The following is a 20,182-nucleotide window of genomic DNA, read 5'->3' on the forward strand; positions in this document are numbered from 1 at the left end:
GGAGACTCACTTTAGCCCAGGAGTTGGAGGTTGCTGTGAGCTGTGATGCCACAGCACTCTACCCAGGGGGACAGCTTGAGGTTCTGTCTCAAAAAAAAAAAAAGAAAAAGAAATGAGGAGAATAAACAAAGTTAGAAGAATTCTCTGTGGTGAGGGATACAATGAGAAAGGGGAAGGGGACAAGTGACTAAAAGAATAACTTAGGTCAAAGCAGCCCCAGCAGAATAACCGCTAAATAGGATGAGATGTTTTTGGAGAGCAGTGGTGGGGAGATGTCCCAAGAGGGGTGAGGGAGACCTCCCCACTTCAATTCCTAGGCAGTTGCACGTATTAGAGATGTCCTCACATACGTTGTGCAGAATCATGATTCTGGGATTCCTTAGAGGGCATGCTGGATAGGGTGATCTCTGTCTAACAGAAAGCAACACAATGCTAAGCCCAGGGAAGAGCATGCCATCCAAGCTCACAGTTACAGACAACATACAAAATAACCCAGCATATTTCATTTAATTCACTCAGGAACAGCGGTCTCAGAGGACAAGGTTGTGTTGAAATACTTTTTGGCTTCCCCTGTTGGAAGGCAGTGGATGATGCCAGGCAGCCTGAACACTTACTAGGGATGGGAGGGGATGGGCAGACAAAAAGAGGGGAGTGAACACAAGGAAGAGAACAGTCTTTCAATCTGTGGTATTCAAAATGGGATCTCTGTTCCCACTGGTCCTTAAAGTTTAGCATGCCTGATGGGCTCTGGAATTCCTTGTTGGATGGAGGGCTATAGGCTGCAGAGCCTGGGGGAAAGGAGGATCAAGGCATTGGGTTATTAAACTCGTGGGGGATAAAGAGGGCTTGAGGGCAGAGCTCAAACCTTCCACCTGGGGGAAAGATACTGCTCTACTGTGCTGAAGCTTGAAGATCACTGCAGGGTGGGAGAAAAATTGAATTCTATGGTTAGAATAAACAAGACAGAAGAATTTGACATTGTGCCATATTCCAGTTAAATGAGTTTTGACCTCTTAAAAGGAAATCAAGGTCCCGGTTCCAGGTGTCAAGCAAAAGTTTTCCCTGGGGTTCGTGTGTGTGGGCCAGGAGACTAGTGTGGAGGGTCTTGTGGGGCATGGGGACTGGTGGCAATGGGGGCCTGCATCAAGTGCATAATAGATATTCAGCCAGGCTTATCAGCTGTGGTGAGTGGAGTCATGTAAGGAAATCAGTGTTAGTGATGGTGGGTGCGTGGAGATGGGTGAGGAGCTGCATCTTAAGACTGGAGACAGAAGAAAAGCCTGGCAGTCAGGCACTGGAGGTATGGACGTGGGAAAAGAGACCTCCACTGTGGAACTGTAGTATGGGAGCTCCAAGTCTGAAGATCAGAACATCCCTGTGTCTTGGGTGCTGTAGGCAGGAAGATTTGTGTCCCAGGTGAGATGTCCAACAAGTGTATCTAGTTCTTTCCAGCTGGAGACAAGAGGGGAGTCAGTAGACAAAGTAGGTGGGTGTCTTCAACAACTGAATAAATGTCATAAGAATGGCCCTCGCAACTCCAAGAATTTTTCCTTTTCATTTTCTTGAAGAAGTGTGAGTATCTCCGTGGATGACTCAGGCTTTGGTTATTCAAGAAACATAATTTCTTTCTTTCTTTTTTTTTTGAGACAGTCTTACTATGTTGCCCTACGTAGAGTACTGTGGTGATACAGCTCACAGCAACTTCCAACTCCTGGACTTAGGCGATTCTCTTACCTCAGCCTCCCACGTAGCTGGGATTTCAGGCACCTGCCATAATGCCAGGCTATTTTTTGTTGGTGTTGCAGTTTGGCCAGGGCGGGGTTTGAACCTGCTACCCTAGGTATATGGGGTCAGCGCCCTACCCACTGAGCCACAGGTGCTGCCCTCAAGACACATAATTTCTAATTATCATCAACGCTCCTTCCACATGATAGACAAGTCACTCGTTCTGGAACAGATGGCGCATGCCAAGGACTCAGTAAACGACAATTAGATGAATGATTTTTCTTCCCGGCAGAGGCATTAAAAGGTCAAGCATAAGTCTGAGACTTTATAGGCAAAAGTTGTTCTAGCTAAAGCATAATCCAAAGAAGATATGGGAGGTAGGGGATCACTTGGATTTCAATGGGAGGTTAACTCCTGCAAAGGAGGCTGTCCCGTTTGGAAGTGGTATAAGATGTTGAAACTTGAAGTAGTCAGTTAAAGCACTATTTAAATATTTCTGTTTATTTCATGTGTTTGCAATAATTTATGTTTTAAGCACATGTTTTGTATACAAAACAAACAATTAGACGAACTAAGATGATTTATGTTCATCTTAGAGGAGGTATGTTCTTAGGTAATAAAAATGGAAAAAGAAAGATTGAATATGACTTAAATAGACCACTGACCTCCACTGACAGAAAAACAGAAAAAATCAACATGTGAAATTGTCCAGTGTTTTCAAACCTGCTGTCTAAAAGCACAAATCTCTTGAGAAGCTTGTTAAAAGCCCAGACTCCTGTGCCCAACCTTGGAAATATCCCACAAGATGAAGCATTTTTCTTTAAAGCTCACTAAACGATTCTTCTGTGTAGCCTCATCTGAGAAGCACCACTCCATAGAATGCCATGATGAGCTCACTGTGAATAAAGTCTTCAGGGTAGAGACCTATTAGCTAAGTCCACACATGCATCCTCATGGCCATCTAAGAACTTCAAAGGCCATCAGGGGAAAAAAAAACCTCTACCTGATGATAATATAGACTGCTGGAGAGCAACAACCTATGCCAACATCTCTCAACCTATGATGAGAACCCAGGATTCTATAATAACTGGGAGCACACAAGGCCTACACAAGCCAATCTAGACCTACAATCTAAAGTCGGGTAGCTAGAAAGATAATAAAGAGATACATAGCAGGGGTACAATAAACAACTATTAAACTTGGGCTTGAGCAATCCTCTTCCCTCAGCTTCCCAAGTAGCTGGGGCTACAGGTGTGCACAACCACGCCTGGCTACTTTTTCTATTTTTAGTGGAGACAGGGTCTCACACTTGCTCAGGCTGGCCTTGAACTCCTGAGCTCAAGCAATCCACCTGCCTTGGCCTCCCCGAGTGCTATGATCACAGGTGTGAGCCATTGCACCCAGCCTCATAGTTGAGTTTCTTGATGGATAATTATGTTTATTGTGTCCACTCTGCTAGGGAATATAGGAAGGCACTTTTAGGAAGAGAAAACATGTCCAAGGAACAAGAATGAGTAAGAGTGAATGTTGAGGCTGCCTGGGCACCTGGGCAGTAGCAGAATGGCCACATAGTAAGGTGATGAGGTCTAAGATAGGGTTGAAACAAGAAGAGAAGTGCTTGAACACTGGATAGGGGGTTAGATAAAATTTGGTGACCAATCTATGATCATACGAAGTTTCTGACCAGGGAATCTGATTTATAGTTGGCAAAGTGCAAAAAGGAAGAATTGATCTTTTACATTCTCTTGTTGCCAATTTTAAGATTTAAACTAACATAGTCTGCTTTTTGTTTATTTGTTTGTAAACCCAAATTAGGAAGGACTGGTGCAGAAATATCATTGGGGGAAAAAAAGCTAAACTATTATCCATTTAGGCTTTAGATCTGTTTTGTAGCTGGGCCATTGTTGAAACCTAGAAATTCTTTTATTTACTTGTGGCTAAGTTCTACTTGAAGTCTAAACAGTAATTATTTCAAACTTTCTCCCATCTCTTCTATTTTCTAAATCCACCTTTGTCTCCCTCCTGAAAGCAGACCTAGACTTCAACCTTACTGAAATGAAGACTGTCTAAAATTTCACTCACTCTCTTCAAATTCATTTCAAAAATCTCTCTGTCTTGTCCTCTCACTTCCTTCCAGCCTGTCTCAGAGGAACAGGTGTTTTTCTGTTCGTATTAAGACAAATTTCTTTTTTGTATTTTTGATTCAGTATTTCCCTATCACTACATTACTTGTATGTCTCTCTTATGCATTTACATCTTTTCCACTAGTTCACTGGTCATAGAAATATGTACAGATCCACGTAAGAATGTGGATAAACCGTGAAAATGTTAAGAAAAGAGGCAAGACACAAATATATGTTGCTTTTCTGTGGTGCTGAATATCGCAAAAATCATATGGACTTTTTTTTGTGTGTAAGTTTTTGTTAGTGTTTGTGTATTTAATACATGGCCCCAAACAACTCTTTTTCTAATGTGCAGCAGGAAACAAAAAAGGTTGGACACCACTACAAGCTCTTCAGAATGGCAATGTACACATCACTATCACCACAGCCTCAGTCCTCGTGACTTTTTAAACCAGGGGTCCTCAAGCTTTTTAAACAGGGGGCCAGTTCACTGTCCCTCACACCGTTGGAGGGCTGGACTGTGGGCTCTGGGACAAGTTGGCTGCTAAGCAGGACAGGCAGCAGTGGCAAAAACACCTGGCGGGCCGGATAAATGTCCTAGGTGGGCTGCATGTGGCCCGCGGGCCGTAGTTTTAGGACGCCTGTCTTAGACCCTTCTACTCTACTCCCACCACTGCCTAAAACCCACTGTCTTAAGGGCCTCAATAACCTCATTAAATCCAACTGGCTAATCCAATTCCTCACCATTCTGGAGCTCTCTATACCATGTGATATCATTAACATCCTAGAATTCTTTCTTAAAGCAGTCCCCCTCCTGTGGCTTCTGTGCCTTGCTACTACCCTCACCTTTTTCATATATCTTTTGGTTCATCATTGACTATTTTCAATGTTTCCCTAGGTAACCTGTCCCCCATGTTGCTTGTGAGTCTCTTCTTGCTTTCAAACTTCCCCGTACTTCTAAGGCTTCCAAGGTAGGCTCTCTTCCAGATTCCTATCTCCTGCTTTCACTTTGCTCCCAAGTTCTAGCTTCACAGTTCCAACTGTCTTATAACTCCCTCTAAAGATGTGATGTCTCACCATAATCTGAAATTCAACATTCTCAGAACTGAACCTCACTTTCAGAGAAGTCTTCCTCCTGGATTGCTTACTTCTGCTTCTGAGATGATCACTGCTAGACCCCTAATCTCTGAGTCATCATTGACTTTTAGTCATTCTCTATTACTCATTCTCTAAATTCTCTGAAATCCTACATTCATCTCCTTTCTCCCTAACACACTGCCATCATCCAAGCTCATCAACATTATTATTATAGATTATACAGTGGCATCATCATAGCTGATGATGGGAAACACTGACCTAAGAGACAGTCCCATGTGCCTTCTGTCCCTTCTCTCATTAAATTACATTAATATTGACTATTTGATATGTCAAACTCTCTCTGCCACAACCTGCCTTAAACCTACCTTTATGTTAAAATTTCTAATGTATGGGCAGCGCCTGTAGTTCAGTGGGTAGAGTGCCGGCCACATACACCGAGGCTGGCGGGTTCAAACCTGGCCCAGGCCAGCTAAAACAACAATGACAACTGCAACCAAAAACAGCTGGGCATTTGTGGCAGACACCTGTAGTCCCAGCTACTTGGGACAAGAGAATCGCTCAAGAGTTTGAAGTTGCTGTGAACTGTGATGCCATGGCACTCTACCCAGGGTGACATAGTGAGACACTGTCTCAAAAAAAAAAAAATTTCTAATGTATGATTTTAATCACATCATTGCTTTGTGTAGAAACCTTTAAGAATTCTCCATTTAACTAAAAAGATAACCAAGCTAGGTATGGTGGCTCATGTCTATAATCCTAGCATGGCCTCTGGGAGGCCAAGGTGGGAGAATCACTTGAGGTTAGGAGTTTGAGACCAGCCTGAGTAAGAGTGAGATCCTGTCTCTACTGCAGACAAAAAAACTACACAGATGCGGTAGCGTGTACTGTAGTCCCTGATATTGGGGAGGCTGAAGCAGGAGGATCGCTTGAGCCCAGGAGTTTGAGGTTGTAGTGAGCTATGATGATGTCATTGTACTCCAGTCACTATGATGGCACAAGATTCTGTCTCAAAAAAAAAAAGCATTTTGGGTGGCGCCTGTGGCTCAAAGGAGTAGGGTGCTGGCCCTATATGCCGGAGGTGGCAGTTTCAAACCCAGTCCTGGCCAAAAACTACAAAAAAAAAAAAAAAACAACAAAAAAACCCAAAACATAACCATTCTACCTATCTACCCTAAACCCTCCAGAAAATGACTTGAATGTATCACATTAAGATGTATCTACCACTATTTCCTGGTATGAACCATAAATCTCAGCAAACTGGACCACTTAATAGCTCCAGAAACAAAGTCTGCCTATTCCCTATGCTGTCCTTCCCCTATGGAACTCTACATTGGTCTGGTTTGTCAAAAAATTTACTAAACCATATCCTCAACAAATCCCCAACAGTAAGAAAAAAAATTCTACTAAATCATAGCAGGTATGATCTCTCTTTCTTCTGAATTTCATAGTGCCCTGTTGGTACCTTTTGAGGCCCTTGGCATATTGTGCCTCATGGGAAGTTACTGTATATTTGTTTAATCTCCTTTATGAGGCTAAAACCATAACTTACTCAAATTTGTATCCCTTGGCACATAAAGAATAAGTTTTCTCTCCCTCATCTATAGTAAAACAGTCAGTATTAATGTAATTTAATAAGAGAAAGGACAGAGGCACATGGGATTGACTCTCAGGTCAGTATTTCCCAAATTCTGGCATGTAAGTATGTATAATTTTCCTAAATCCAGAAATAAGCCAATGTATTTGAAACTCTGTCACACACCATGAAAAGCAGCTTCATCTGTAATAGTGAGGCATTAAAAAGGAATAGAAAGAAAAATTAAGAAATTATCTTTAGGGAAGGAATTATATTATACCTAAACATTGCCAAAAGACTGTACAAGATATGCAAACACCTAAAAGTCATGTATATTGGAAGCCTTCTGAGGCTCATATAAAGGTATACACTACTTTAAGAAAGACCAAATCCAAACATTAACTTCCTTGGAGCATTTAAAATCACCTGGTACAGTGGCTCACACCTGTAATCTCAGCACCTTGGGAGATCAGAGCAGGAGGAATGCTTGAAGCCAGGAGTTTGAGACCAGCCCAGCAATATAGTGAGATCCTGTCTCTACAAAAGTTTTTAAAAAAATTAGCTGGGTATGGTGGCATGCACTCAGAGTCCCAGCGACTTGGAAGGCTGAGAAAAGAAGATTGCTTAAGTCCAGGATTCAAGGTTGCAATGAGCTGTGGTTATGCTACTGCACTCTAGCTTGTGCAATAGAACAAGATCACATCTCTAAAAAGGGAAAAATTCACACACAAAAAAAATAAATAAAAAGAAAGAAAGAAATGAGCAGTGTGTTTACATGACTATGAAAGAAGAAAAAACTAACCCTCAAAAAGCCCAGAATTGCTTACATGAATCCAGCCCAAAGTGATGAGACTCTGCTGATCCTGTATGAGGAAAAGTTCTTCTTCATTCTCTGTGTTACAGTAGTCAGATCCAGCACTTTGCTTAGGGATGAGAACATGGGTGATGGTAAATTCGTTTCTCATCTGTCAAAGGAGAAAACAGCTTGTCACAATTCCCTGATACTCATGCAACCCTGGTGTGTCACAACAGTGGGAAGTTGAACCTCTATACAAGTGAAGGTCCTTCCTTCCCACCCAGCAGGAGTCCCTCATCTCAGAGGTTCACAACCTTCACTGCTCATGCACACTGCCTGGGGTCTTCTGTAAAGAGAGAGAGTCCAACCCCACAACTCCACAACCCAGGCAAACACCACATCCCTGTGGGAATTTCCTGCTGTAGCCAAACAGGGCTATTCATAGTTCTTTAGAAGCTCTGTGTAGAGTACCATTTCTCTTCCTCTGCTCATGCCTAAAGTAGTTTCCCTTTCACTGACTCCTTAAGTGCTTCTCTTAGCACTCTTAAGTGCTAAGGTTTAGGTTCAGTCCATTCTACTTCATTCATTTATTCATTCAGCAGTCCATTCTACTTCATTCATTTATTCATTCAGCAGTCCATTCTACTTCATTCATTTATTCATTCATTCATTTCCTTCTTCAAAATTTCTAGTGTTCATATTATACATACTATTCAGCATGCTATTTATCTTTTGGTATATGTCTCCCATCTCTGCAAAGTGACTGGGCACTTTTAGAGGACAATTATGTGTTTTACATATTTTATGTTCCCAGGTCCTACCACAAAGTAGATGCTCAAAAAATGATATATAGAGAATGACTAGATCGTTCCACTAAGTTTAAAATTAGGTATTTCTTACTACTAGCATTAAGATAATCAGTTCAATTCAAGGGACTCTGAAAATCAAACACAGGGTCACCAAATTCAAAGTGACACTACATTATGTGGTCCATGGTTCCCTCAGCAGAGGGATCAGCACAAAGGGTAAGTGACTCTGGATATCTTCTCAGAGCTATAGGAGGCCAAGTAGGGGAGAAACAGTCTCAGCTAAAGGAAGAATTTGTTTTCTTTACCAGTTTTCCACAGAGAATTCCACATGTCTCTACTCCCCGGGCAGTGTTGGCACTGGCTAACTGGAGAAACTGTGGGCACAGCCTCCCAGGCACCACCACATGGCGTAATCCATCTATGGTAGGAACTGTAATGGAGAAAAGGCGAAAGTCTGAGGCCGCTGGGCTAAGCTTCCCCAAGCAGACCTCACAGGTGGCAGGTCTGGGAGAGCCATGCTAAACCACTGGGATTCCCTCAACTTCAGGCAGTTAGTGTAGATTTTATCCTGATTTAGCACCAAAAAAAGGGTTGTAAAGTCTCTTCGCCAACCTTTGGCTGCAGCTGATGGGAACACATTAAGAAAAGAAGAGTAAGTTTTAGTCATTCAAGTTAAAGAAGGACAAACTACTACTTTAACAAAGTTCCTGAGATATTCTAGAATGTTCTGTCAAAATCTACTATAAGAGATTAAAAAGATAATCTCCCTGCCATGATCTGAGTGTGTCCCCAAGGTTCATGTGTTGGAAACGTAATCCCTAATGCAAAAGTGTTGGAGAGGCAGAACTTTAAAAGGTGACTGGGTCATGAGGGCTCTTTTTCTTTGCTTATCTGCCCTTCCACCATAGGATGACATAGCAAGAAGGCTTTCATCAAAGGGCCCCTAAATCTTGGACGTCCTAGTCTCTAGAACCATAAGCCAAATAAATTCCTATTCATTATAAATCATTTAAATATTCTGTTATAGTAGCAGAAAGTAAATTAAAGACACCCCCCATTCATCTAAACTTTTATTTTAATTTTAAATCTCTTTTTTATCTCAGATAAGAATATCAGAGAGTATGACTTTCAAAGAAATACACTAAGATATATTTTTCATAACAGAAAATTTGGGAAGTTATTTATTTCTTAACTTAGAATTCTAGAAGAAAGTTAAAATGCCAAGCCAGAACATAACAACAAAATATAGTCTAGTCCCCCAAAAAAGGCATGAACGAAGCAGCTCATCAACTCTGCTTCAGGATGCCAAAAATAGACCCAGTTCTGGCACACCATGGAGAAACCCTGTGAGAGAGCCAGCATGCTAAAGTTAGGAAGCATCTTTCACAGCCAGATTTTCATATTAAAATAAAGAAAGTAAAAAGAGATGTTCTGCTTCAGCACATTCAACAAGATCTGAATAGCTGGAGAGGTAACAAAGTCAGACCGCAGTCACATGACAGTCTGATGACAGTATAAGGATTATGAATTAGGTTTGGCACAGTCCTTTCCTTTCAATTCAATAATCATTCACCAAGTGCATACCAAGTGACTCTGCACTCAGCCCACAGGGAACACAAACATGAACAAGACTCAACCCGTAACCTGCAAGAAGTTAAAATCTAGTTATTGACGAATGACTACACTATCAGGTGAATGATCTAAATTGCACTAGCGATTGAAAAAGCTCTAAGAGTTTGAAAGGAGAACAGAATCAATTTGACTGAAGGGAGAGAAAACTGGAAAAACTTCAAAAAAACCAAAACAAAACAGTGGAAGCAGAAACAGAGAAAAAGAGATTCTAGGTAGAAGGCAAACGTTAACAAATCTCTTAGAGTAAGATAGTCTAGGCGTGTTCTGGGAACATTATAGCCCAGATTCATAGATTATGTATGAAGCAATAGTAGTGGGGAGATAAGCCCCAAGGCCAGGTTTTAGAGTCCAGCCCTTCTTTTTTTTGAGACAGAGCCTCAAGCTGTCACCCTGGGTAGGGTGCTGTGTCATCACAGCTCACAGCAACCTCCAATTCCTGGGCTCAAGAGATTCTCCTGCCTCCGCCTCCCAAGTAGTTGGAGTCCCACAGCAGGTGCCCGCCACAACACCTGGCTATTTCTTGGTTGCAGCCATCACTGTTGTTTGGCGGGCCTGGGGCTGGATTCAAACCTGTTACCCATTCTCACATTGTGCTTTTTATATTCCCAGACAGGGTCTCACTCTGTCACAGGGGCTAGAGTGCAATGGCATGATCATAACTCAGTGTAACCTCCAATTCATGGTCTCTAGTGATCCTCCTGCTCACCCTCCCAGGCACCTGGGACTGTAAGCACCTGCCACCACATCTAGCTAATTTTTCTATTTTTTTGTAGTTTTTGTAGAGATAGGGTCTTGTTCTTGCTCAGGCTAGTCTCAAACTCCTGGCCTTAAGCCATCCTCCCACCTTGGTCTCCCAAAGTGCTAGTGTTACAGGCATCAGCCACTGTGCCTGGCCTTACATTGTGCTTTTAAACAAATCCTTCAGCAAGGCTGACTTCTTTAAATAACTATTTAAAAGTTGACTCCTAACCTCAAATATTTATTCTAATGATCAACATATACTCATCATTTACCCCTATTATTATCTTCTCAGATTGCCAATTGTTGGTGAGAGGAAATAAGTTTTAATAGCTTTAAAACTATTAACAAGCTGGCCAGGCATGGTGGCTCACACGTATAACCCTAGCATTCTGGGAGGCTGAGGTGGGTGGATTGCTTAAATTCAAGAGTTTGAGACCAGCCTGCCCCAAAGTGAAACCCAGTCTCTAAAAATAGCTGGGTGTTGGACCACCAATAGCTACTCGGAAGGCTGAGGTAAGAGAATCACTTAAGTCCAAGAATTTGAGGTTGCTGTGAGCTATGATTCCACAGCTCTCCATTGAGGGTGACAATGTTAAACTCTGTCTCAAAAAAAAAAAAAAGTTAGCTGTTGAATTGCGCAGTGGGTATTATAAATTTTAAATTTAATTTTACAAAAGGCTTCTCTAATTTACTGAACATTTTAAATCTCTGTATAACCCTTAAAAGTTGAGAGTCTAGGCCAAGGTGATGGCTCACACCTGTAATCCTAGCACTCTGGAAGGCCAAGGTGGGAAGATCCCTTGAACTCAGGAGTTCAAGACCAGCTTGACCAAGAGTGAGGTCCTGTCTCTAGCCAGGTGTGTGGCTGGCACCTGTAGTCCCAGCCACTCAGGAGGCTGAGGCAGGATAGCTTGAACCCAGGAGTTTGAGGTTGCCATGAGCTAGGCTGACACCATGGCACTCTAGCTTAGAGCAACAGAGTGAGATTCTGTCTCAAAAAAAAAAAAAAAAAAAAAAAAGGTTCAGAGTCTGACTTTCAAGGATAGTATTAACTTTTCAGAAAACTGACCTGGCCTCACGTAAATCATGTGGTTTAAACAAAGACCACTTTTTTATTATAAACAGTGTGACAAGACACAATATGGCAACACTTATCAAATGAGTTTCAGTGTCTAAAGCCTTTTAATGGTATCATGGTGGTTCTCTTGGGCTGACTGCCACAAAATGAAACTGTATTTGGCTGCAGTGGAGAAGGAAGAGAACATCAGGAAATGTACTCACTACTTTCTGAGTTGCTCAGTGCTCCAGGTTTCAAGGACCTATCCACCAGAGGAGGCTTAGCTGGCCTTACAGTTGTGTTACAGTCTGCAGGCTGTGTGGATGAGATAGGGGAGGTGGGAAACACATCTAAAGCGGGCTTTTCCAAGTCAGGCACCAACGGGCCACCTAGGCCAGGGTCCACTTTCCCAAACTCCTGCACAATTTTCAGTCGTTCTTTTTCTAGCTCCTGGTTCCGGATCATCTCCTCAAAGGCATGGAACTGTTCCTGTTCTAATTGTTGCTGCTTCTGTTGTGCTATCCTCTGTCTTTCCTTCTCCAGCTCCTGCTGGATAGCCATATTCCGGGCAAATTCCTCTGCTTCCTTCTTCTACAAAGAAAGAAAAGGATTTAGGCTAACACTTCACCCCTCAGATGCCTTCACACCTCAGGAGAACAAAGGTTTTTAGCTAGCAAGGAGAGTTACATCTGCTCTGGCATGATTTTCTAGCTCAAAATTCATACTTCCCTCAGTACTTTATACTCATGGAATATACTCACCTCCCCCACTTCCTATCTGGCCACTGTATACCTATTTTCTAGGACAGTTACAGTCCCAATCCTCTTAGTACCCTTCCTCTCAATGACTCTACTTCACACATTTTCTTCTTTGCTGAAATCTCGATACAACTTATTATCTGTATTCCACCACCTGCATTACACAGTTTTATTCTCTAATTGTGCCATCTGTATATTCTGTATCACAATTAAGACTATAAGATAGAACCAAATCCCAATTTATAACTGAAGGCCGGGTGTGGTGACTCACACCTGTAATCCTAACACTCTGGGAGGCCAAGGCAGGTAGATTGCTTGAGCTTAAGAGTTCGAGACCATCCTGAGCAAGAGTGAGACCCTCATCTCTACTAAAAATAAAAAAATTAGCTGGCATCCTGGGGGTGCCTATAGTCCCAGCTGCTTGGGAGGCTGAGGCAAGAGGATTGCTTGAGCCCAAGAATTTGAGGTTGCTGTGAGCTATGATGCCATGGCACTGTACCTAGGGTGACAGAGTAAGATTCTGTCTCCAAGACATAAACAAATTTATATCTGATATGCTGGGAGTCTCTAGCGAATTTTTTTTTTTTTTTTTGACATGGGGTCTTGCTCTGTCACCCAGGCTGGAGTGCAGGGGCACAATCATAGCTCACTGCAGCAGGTGGATGCTGCCACCTCCAAACTACTTATTTTTTATTTTTTAGAGATGAAGTCTCACTGTGTTGCCCAGGCTGGTCCGAAACTCCTAGCCTCAGGTGATCCTCCCACCTCAGCCTCCTACTTTTTTTTCTTCTACTTAATTTTAACCCAGAACGAAGCCTCCAAAATTCTTCTGGTGATCTGTTCAATACAGAATGATATTTAAACTAATAAGAAATGTTATGTAATAACCTCCTTCATTAAAGTTTTCACTCACTCAGAGCTTCAGGAATATATTCGCCTCTCTGCTGATATATATATATAGAGAGAGAGAGATAGACAGAGAGAGAGAGAGAGTCTCAATCTGTGCTCTGGGTAGAGTGCCCTAGTGTTTGGTTTAAGCAACATTAAACTCTTTGGCTAGACTGACCCTCTTTCCTCAGCCTCCTGAGCAGCTGGGACTACAGACACCTGCCAAAACATCCAGTTAATTTTTCTATTTTTAGTAGAGATAAGATCTCACTTTGCTCAGGGTGGTCTCAAACTCCTGAGCTCAAGCAATCCCCCCACCTCGGCCTCCCAGAGTGCCAGGATTATAGGCTGAGCTAGGCCCCCTCTGCTGATTTTCAATATCAGAGTCTAAAACAGAGCCCAGCAGACAGCTGTACAATAAGGTGAAGTGCTTGCAGTATATATTCATATTAGGCCACTGGTTCTGGGAGTTTCTCCACATGCTTTAAGTGACTCATGCTACTAAGAATCATTTGAAAACAGCCTGAAAAATCAATTATTATAGTTTCCATTATAACCAAATGTGAATCAAATCCTCAAATTCTCTGATCTAAAAATTTACACTTCAATGAGAATTTTCATTGTTCTTAAGGTTCTTACTCTAGATACAGCAGACAGGTAATAGATTTTCTGTCTCTCAAGTTACCCTTTTGGATGAGTAGGCTAAATCTGTGTTAGAATCCCCAACCTAACCACTGGTGTTCTACTTTTTTGAGTTTCTGGCTTTTGACTAAAATCACAGGACCTGCTGAAATATATTACAATTCCAGAACACAGCTGAAGAACCAAAATAATCTTTTTTCCTTTTTCTTTGCTGTTATAGACTGACCTTTTCTTCATTATATTCTGTATATTCTTTGGTATATCGTTTTAACAGCTCTGCCTTCAGCTCTTCTGCCTTGGGAAATGCAATCTCCTTTAATTTCTGAGATCAAAACAGAAAACAGAATTAGAAACAAGGTCAGATAAGTAAGCAGAAAAGTAAAAAGACTTAAGTCAAGTCGGTGATGGCAACAGTGTTTCCCAAAACGATTTAAAATACAACCTATTGTAACATATGTGCAACTTCATAACTGTTCCAGTGAAATGGCCTTATCTTCTATTGTAGGACTTGATGCTCAGATGCAGAGACTACTACTTTTTTTTTTTTTTTTTTGAGGTAGAGTCTCATTCCATTGCCCAGGCTAGAGTGCTGTGGCATCAGTGTAACTCACAGCAATCTCAAACTCATGGGTTCAAGTGATCTTCTTGCCCTAGCCTCCCAAGTAGCTGGGACTATATGTGGGACTACTGTAGTCCTGACTAATTGTTCTATTTTTAGTAGAGATGGGGGTCTTATTCTTGTTCAGGCTAATCTTGAACTCCTGAGCTCAAAGAGCACTGAGAGCTAGGATTACAGGCATGAACCACTGTGCCTGGCCTATTAATTTTATCTTGAGGTAAAGAAAGTGAAGACCCACCTTTACTGTGTCTTTCTTTTCAGGAATGACAGCAGATTTGTAATCTCGGTGCTTTGGTAGTTTCTCAATAAAAAGCCTGAGGGAACAGATTAAAACAATTATAATGCAAAGAAAATGTCCAAATTTCTGTAAGACCATGAAGAAATGCAACTCCCTTATCACTCAGCACCAGGATGAAGGGTTTCCAGAGGTGCAGGGGAGGGAAAACAGGCACACCTGCCAGTCCATGTTCCCTTTTTTTCCCATCTCTATCCCTATAAAGAGCCCTAGAGCCTGCCTCTTCTTCCAAACCAGGTGTTGTGGCAGCAAGCATTAGATTCCTACAACAAAAAGGATGGCAAGAGAAATAAAAAGCCTTTCCTGTGCTCAAAAATGTACCTTCCCTGAGAGATATATTTCTTGTGGTTACACGACAGGCTTTCTAAGGAAAGAACCTCTGTCACAAAATGTTCTCTTTGTTTGTTTTTGTATTTTTTGAGACAGAGTCTCACTTTGTTGCCCTTGGTAGAGTGTCATGGAATCATAGCTCACAGCAGCCTCAAACTCTTGGGCTCAAGTGTTCCTCCAGCCTCAGCCTCCCGAGTAGCTGGGACCACACAAGCCCAGAAGATAGAGTCTCACTCTTGCTCAGGCTGGTCTTGAACTCCTAGGCTCAGGCAATTTTACCTGCCTCAGCTTCCCAGAGTGCTAGGATTATAGGCATGAGCCACTATGCCCAGTCCCACAAAACATTCTTTAGAGAAAAGTTTGGTTAAAAAAAAAATTTTGGCAACTATAGGAAGGAGGCTGAGAGAAAGCCATGTTCCGTTACTACTTCTAGTCCTTATGTAACTTTTAACTGGCTTTTTTTTCCTTTGGAATTCATCTTTTCTCAAAAAAGAATATTCCTTTGGCTAGCTGCCTGTAGCTCAGTGGCTAGGGTGCCAGCTACATACACTAAAGGTGGTGTGTTTGAGCCCAGGCTGGGCCTGCCAAACACAATAACAACTACAACCAAAAAATAGTCAGGCATTGTGATGGGTACCTGTAGTCCTAGCTACTTGGGAGGCTGAGGCAAGAGAATCACTTAAGCCCAAGAGTTTGAGGTTGCTGTGAGCTGTGATGCCACGGGATTCTACCCAGGACAACATAGTGAGATTCTGTCTCAAAAAAAAAAAAAAAATTCCAGCTCGGCACCTATAGCTCAATCGGCTAAGGTGCCAGCCACGTACACCTAAGGTGGCGGGTTCAAATCCCCAGCCCGGACACGCCAAACAACAATGACGGCTGCAACCAAAAAATAGCCAGGCGTTGTGGCAGGCGCCTGTGGTCCCAGCTACTTGGGAGGCAGAGGCAGGAGACTCGCTTGAGCCCAGGAGTTGGAGGTTGCTGTGAGCTGTAATGCCACGGCACTCTACCCAGGGGGACAGCTTGAGGCTCTGTCTCAAAAAAAAAAAAAAAAAAATTCCTTTGTATCATACTAAACACGGAAATACTTAGTACATGAATTAATTATATGCATGTCATGTGCATAATACACATACAGTATTCATTATGATCTCTGATAAAAAGTGTTTAGATAAGTATAAAATGCTAGATTTCTCTTTTGATTCTTGTCCTTGGCTATAAATCCCAGTAGGGAGAATAAACTGAATCAATTAATAGGTATCTAACATTTATGATCTCTAATTAAGGACAGTGAAAATAAATATAAGTCCAGTAACTTGTCATACCAAGAAAGTGACAGACTCAGAATGTGAACATTAGCAGGCCAGCTCCACAGCCTACTCTTTTAACTGTTCTATGCTGTTTCCACATGGCTCCTGGAATGTCTGGAACTGTTGGAGAGGTTCTGAACAAAGATCTCTTTTACCAGAATTAAGTTGTAATACATAGAAACTGAGATCCAAAACAAATAAATTGAGGGTAGCTTGCCCACAGTTCTAAAATACTGTACTGTAGCTGGGATAAACTAACTCTTTTTCACTTTCTTCCCATGAGGTAGGAGTAAATGGAGGAGGAAGCCTCAATAAGAGAAAAAGATGATGACTCCCACCAAAACAAATACTCTATAGATAAGCTCTCTTCCTTCAGTTCTATATTAGGCACATGAAAATTTCATTTCAATCCAATTTGACAAGGCTCCTCAGGAACAGATGTATTCTAACATCAAAATGGTTCTAAAAATCTTCTCTTTGGGTTCATGAAAAAGATATACAACAGATTCCTTGAAGTCTATATTCTTGAAGAATAAATATATTCTTTATATTCCTTGAAGTCTAAAATAAGTACAGATTTGTTTGTTCAAACTAGAAAGTACTAAAGAAGATATTAAGATAAATAATACACAGTTCTTATGTTCTAGATACATATTTACTAACTTCAGCAGGCTGAGTATGCTTTGTATTGAGGCCTGAATCAGCCAAGAAAGCACCATGTCATATAAACATCACACTTTATGTTCACTTATGCTAATGCTGTCATTACAGAACTATACTACAAACTTCCTGGGCCAGAGATTTCTATGTTTAATGCTTCCTTTATACATCTCTAAAGGCAGCACAGTGCCTTGTACAAGAAAGCACTCAATAAGTATTTGATGAATGAAATAGTCTTAGAAAAAAATGAAATGTTACAAAGGGTTTGCTACTTTATGTGTAAGAAAGGGGGAATGTTATATATATGTAAGTATATGCAGTAAGTCTTCAACAGTCTTCAACAGTGTTGAGAGGGTCCTGGAAACTATACCTTTAAGTGAAATGATATACAATGAAGCCAATTTTACCATAGGCTACTTGACATAAACAAGAGTTAAGATCCTATGGCATGTTTCTGGTCACAAAAACATCATTAAACTTCTAAATATAGACCAACACACTACTAATATTAAACACGGAAGCAAATGTGAGCTGTACATACATCTATAAAGATTAATAAAAACAAGAAAGGTCTTTATTTACCCACTCATTCCAATTCAGGGTCTCAGGTGGCCAGAGCCCATCCTGGCAGATCAGAGTGCAAGGTGGAAACCAGCCCTGAGCAGAACACATCCCCTGGCAGGTGCAATCACATCCTCTCCCCCACTCACTCACACTGAGAAGAAGCTGGAGTACCCACAAAAGACCCACACAGACAAGTGGAGAATCTGTAGACCCTAAACACAGTGGCCCTGGGTGGGAACTGATTTTTTTTTCTCTCATCAATGTTACAATGAAATGACACTGCACTGGAAAGGACCTTGTGTGTTTATCTATTTTGCTATTAAGTATATTAAAAAATAGGAAGTATACACAAACTTCTAATAAAAGTAGAAGTTAGGGGAAATAGAGTAGATGAGATAAGAGTGGGAATGAAACTTCTTTTTTTTTTTTTTTTTTTTGAGACAGAGCCTCAAGCTATCCCCCTTGGTGAAGTGCCATGGCACAGCTCACAGCAACCTCCAACTCCTGGGCTCAAGCAAATCTCCTGCCTCCACCTCCCAAGTAGCTGGGACTACAGGTGCCCGCCACAATGCCCGGCTATTTTTTGGTTGCAGCAGTCAGTGTTGCTTGGCAGGCCCAGGCTAGATTCGAACCCGCCAGCTTAGGTGTATGTGGCTGGCACCTTAGCTGCTTGAGCCACAGGCACTGAGCTGGAATGAAACTTCTTACCAAACATCTTTTTACATTATTTTGATTTTGAACCATGTAATGGGATCTAGTTATCCCCAGACATGAACAGCTTTCCCTTGTTCAGCAATAGTAATTAATTTTCTGAATGAAGACATATGGGCAGAAAGGACTCCTGAAAACAGGCAACATAATCCTTACCCATACTGGAGGTAAAGAGCTCAATGGTGAGCAGGGCAGGCCCTAGAGCCACTCTGCCTGGGCTTAAATCCCTGGCTTTGCCATTTACTAGCTGTGTGACCTTGGGAAGGTCATTTAATCTCATCATCCCTCGGTTTCTTCATATATTTTTAATAGCACATAAATTATATAGATAGAGACATACTAGTACTCCCTGATAGGGTTGCTGTGACACTTAAAGAGATAATACTTAATAAAAATAAAGTGCTAAACAAAAAAATATTAGCATGCCATGCACAGTGGCTCATGCCTATAATCCTATAACTTTGAAAGGCTTATACTGAAGAAGTGCTTGAGGCCAGGAGTTCAAGACCAGTTTAAGCAACATAGTAAGACACTGTCTCTATAAAAAATAAAAAATTATGTAGGTGTGATGGTGTGTACCTGTAATCCCAGCTACTCTGGAGGGTCAGACAGGAGAATCACTTGAGCCCAGGAAATTGAGGTTGTAAAGAGCTATGATGATGCCACTGCACCCTAGCCTGGGCAACAGAGACCCTGTCTCTCTCGCTCTCTCACAAGCACACAACACATGAAAGAAATAGGAGATGAAGACGCTATCACCAGGGGTAGAACTTTCTAAGCACAGGACAGCCGTGGCCTAGATGTATACTATTTTCTGGGGTTATATCTAGTTGCAGCCTAGAGAAGAAATATACTAAAGCAAAAAAGACGTGTTAGTAAAAACACAAGCAAAATAACCTAACACAACAATGGAAAAAGAAAAGATAAGCAGAAAAGTAAATATAAAAGGTGAATAAATATGTGAAATGGTACTCAGCTTCACTCATAATGAAAGAAATTCAAACTAAGATGAGATAACATTTTCATCCATCAGATTGGCATAAGTTTAAAGGTTGATTATACCTGGTGTAGGCAAAAGTGCAAGGAAATGGGAGTCCTCATACACTGTTAGCAGAACTGTAAACAGTTCTGCTGTAAAAAGATACAATCTTTTTTCCTTAGGTTAGGAAAAAGCTGAGAAACAATTATTCAAAATTCAAAATATGAATATATATATATATTTTTTTTTTGAGACAGAGCCTCAAGCTGTCACCCTGGGTAGAGTGCCGTGGCATCACAGCTCACAGCAACCTCCAACTTCTGGGCTTAAGTGATTTTCTTACCAAGTAGCTGGGACTACAGGTGCCTGCCAGAACACCCAGCTATTTTTTTGTTGTAGTTGTCATTGTTGTTTGGCAGGCCTGGGCTGGATTTGAACCTGCCAGCTCTAGTGTATGTGGCTGACGCCTTAAGCGTTTGAGCTACAGGTGCTAAGCCAAAAATATGAATATCTTTTAAACTCACAATTCTACTTCTAGGAATCTACTCTAGAGATCATCATATAATAGTATAAAAATACACATATAAGACTACTCTTTACAGCATTGTTTGTAAAAGTAGGGAAAACTGAAGAAAAACCTAAGTGTCCATCAATGGGGATTACTTAACAAAATAATACATTATGGTGTACCTAAATGAGAAAACAATGCAATCGTTTATTCATTCAACAAGTATTTACTGAGCATCTACTATGGGGTCAGGTATTCTATTTGTTTTTTTTTGACCCTGGGTAGAGTGCTATGGTGTCATAGCTCACAGTAACCTCAAACTCTCGAGTAGCTGGACTATAGGTATCCACCACAACACACAGCT

At 41.4% G+C, this 20,182-nt stretch overlaps 1 protein-coding gene across 2 annotated transcripts in view; it reads right to left on the reverse strand.

Moving 5' to 3' along the window:
* The window catches only part of STAMBP (STAM binding protein), a 36,584-nt gene that overhangs the window by 4,200 nt on the left and 12,202 nt on the right, over positions 1–20,182 (reverse strand). For both annotated transcript variants that reach the window (XM_012807439.2, XM_023515305.1), the window contains exons 4-8: positions 14,700–14,775; positions 14,069–14,164; positions 11,779–12,145; positions 8,430–8,554; positions 7,347–7,484 (exon numbers count right to left, since the gene is read on the reverse strand). In XM_012807439.2, the coding sequence (XP_012662893.1) occupies positions 7,347–7,484; positions 8,430–8,554; positions 11,779–12,145; positions 14,069–14,164; positions 14,700–14,775 (802 nt within the window). The remainder of the gene's footprint in view (positions 1–7,346; positions 7,485–8,429; positions 8,555–11,778; positions 12,146–14,068; positions 14,165–14,699; positions 14,776–20,182) is intronic.

This window comes from Otolemur garnettii, unplaced genomic scaffold (assembly GCF_000181295.1).
Source record: "Otolemur garnettii isolate 467f Iridium unplaced genomic scaffold, OtoGar3 scaffold00068, whole genome shotgun sequence".
NCBI lineage: Eukaryota > Metazoa > Chordata > Mammalia > Primates > Galagidae > Otolemur > Otolemur garnettii.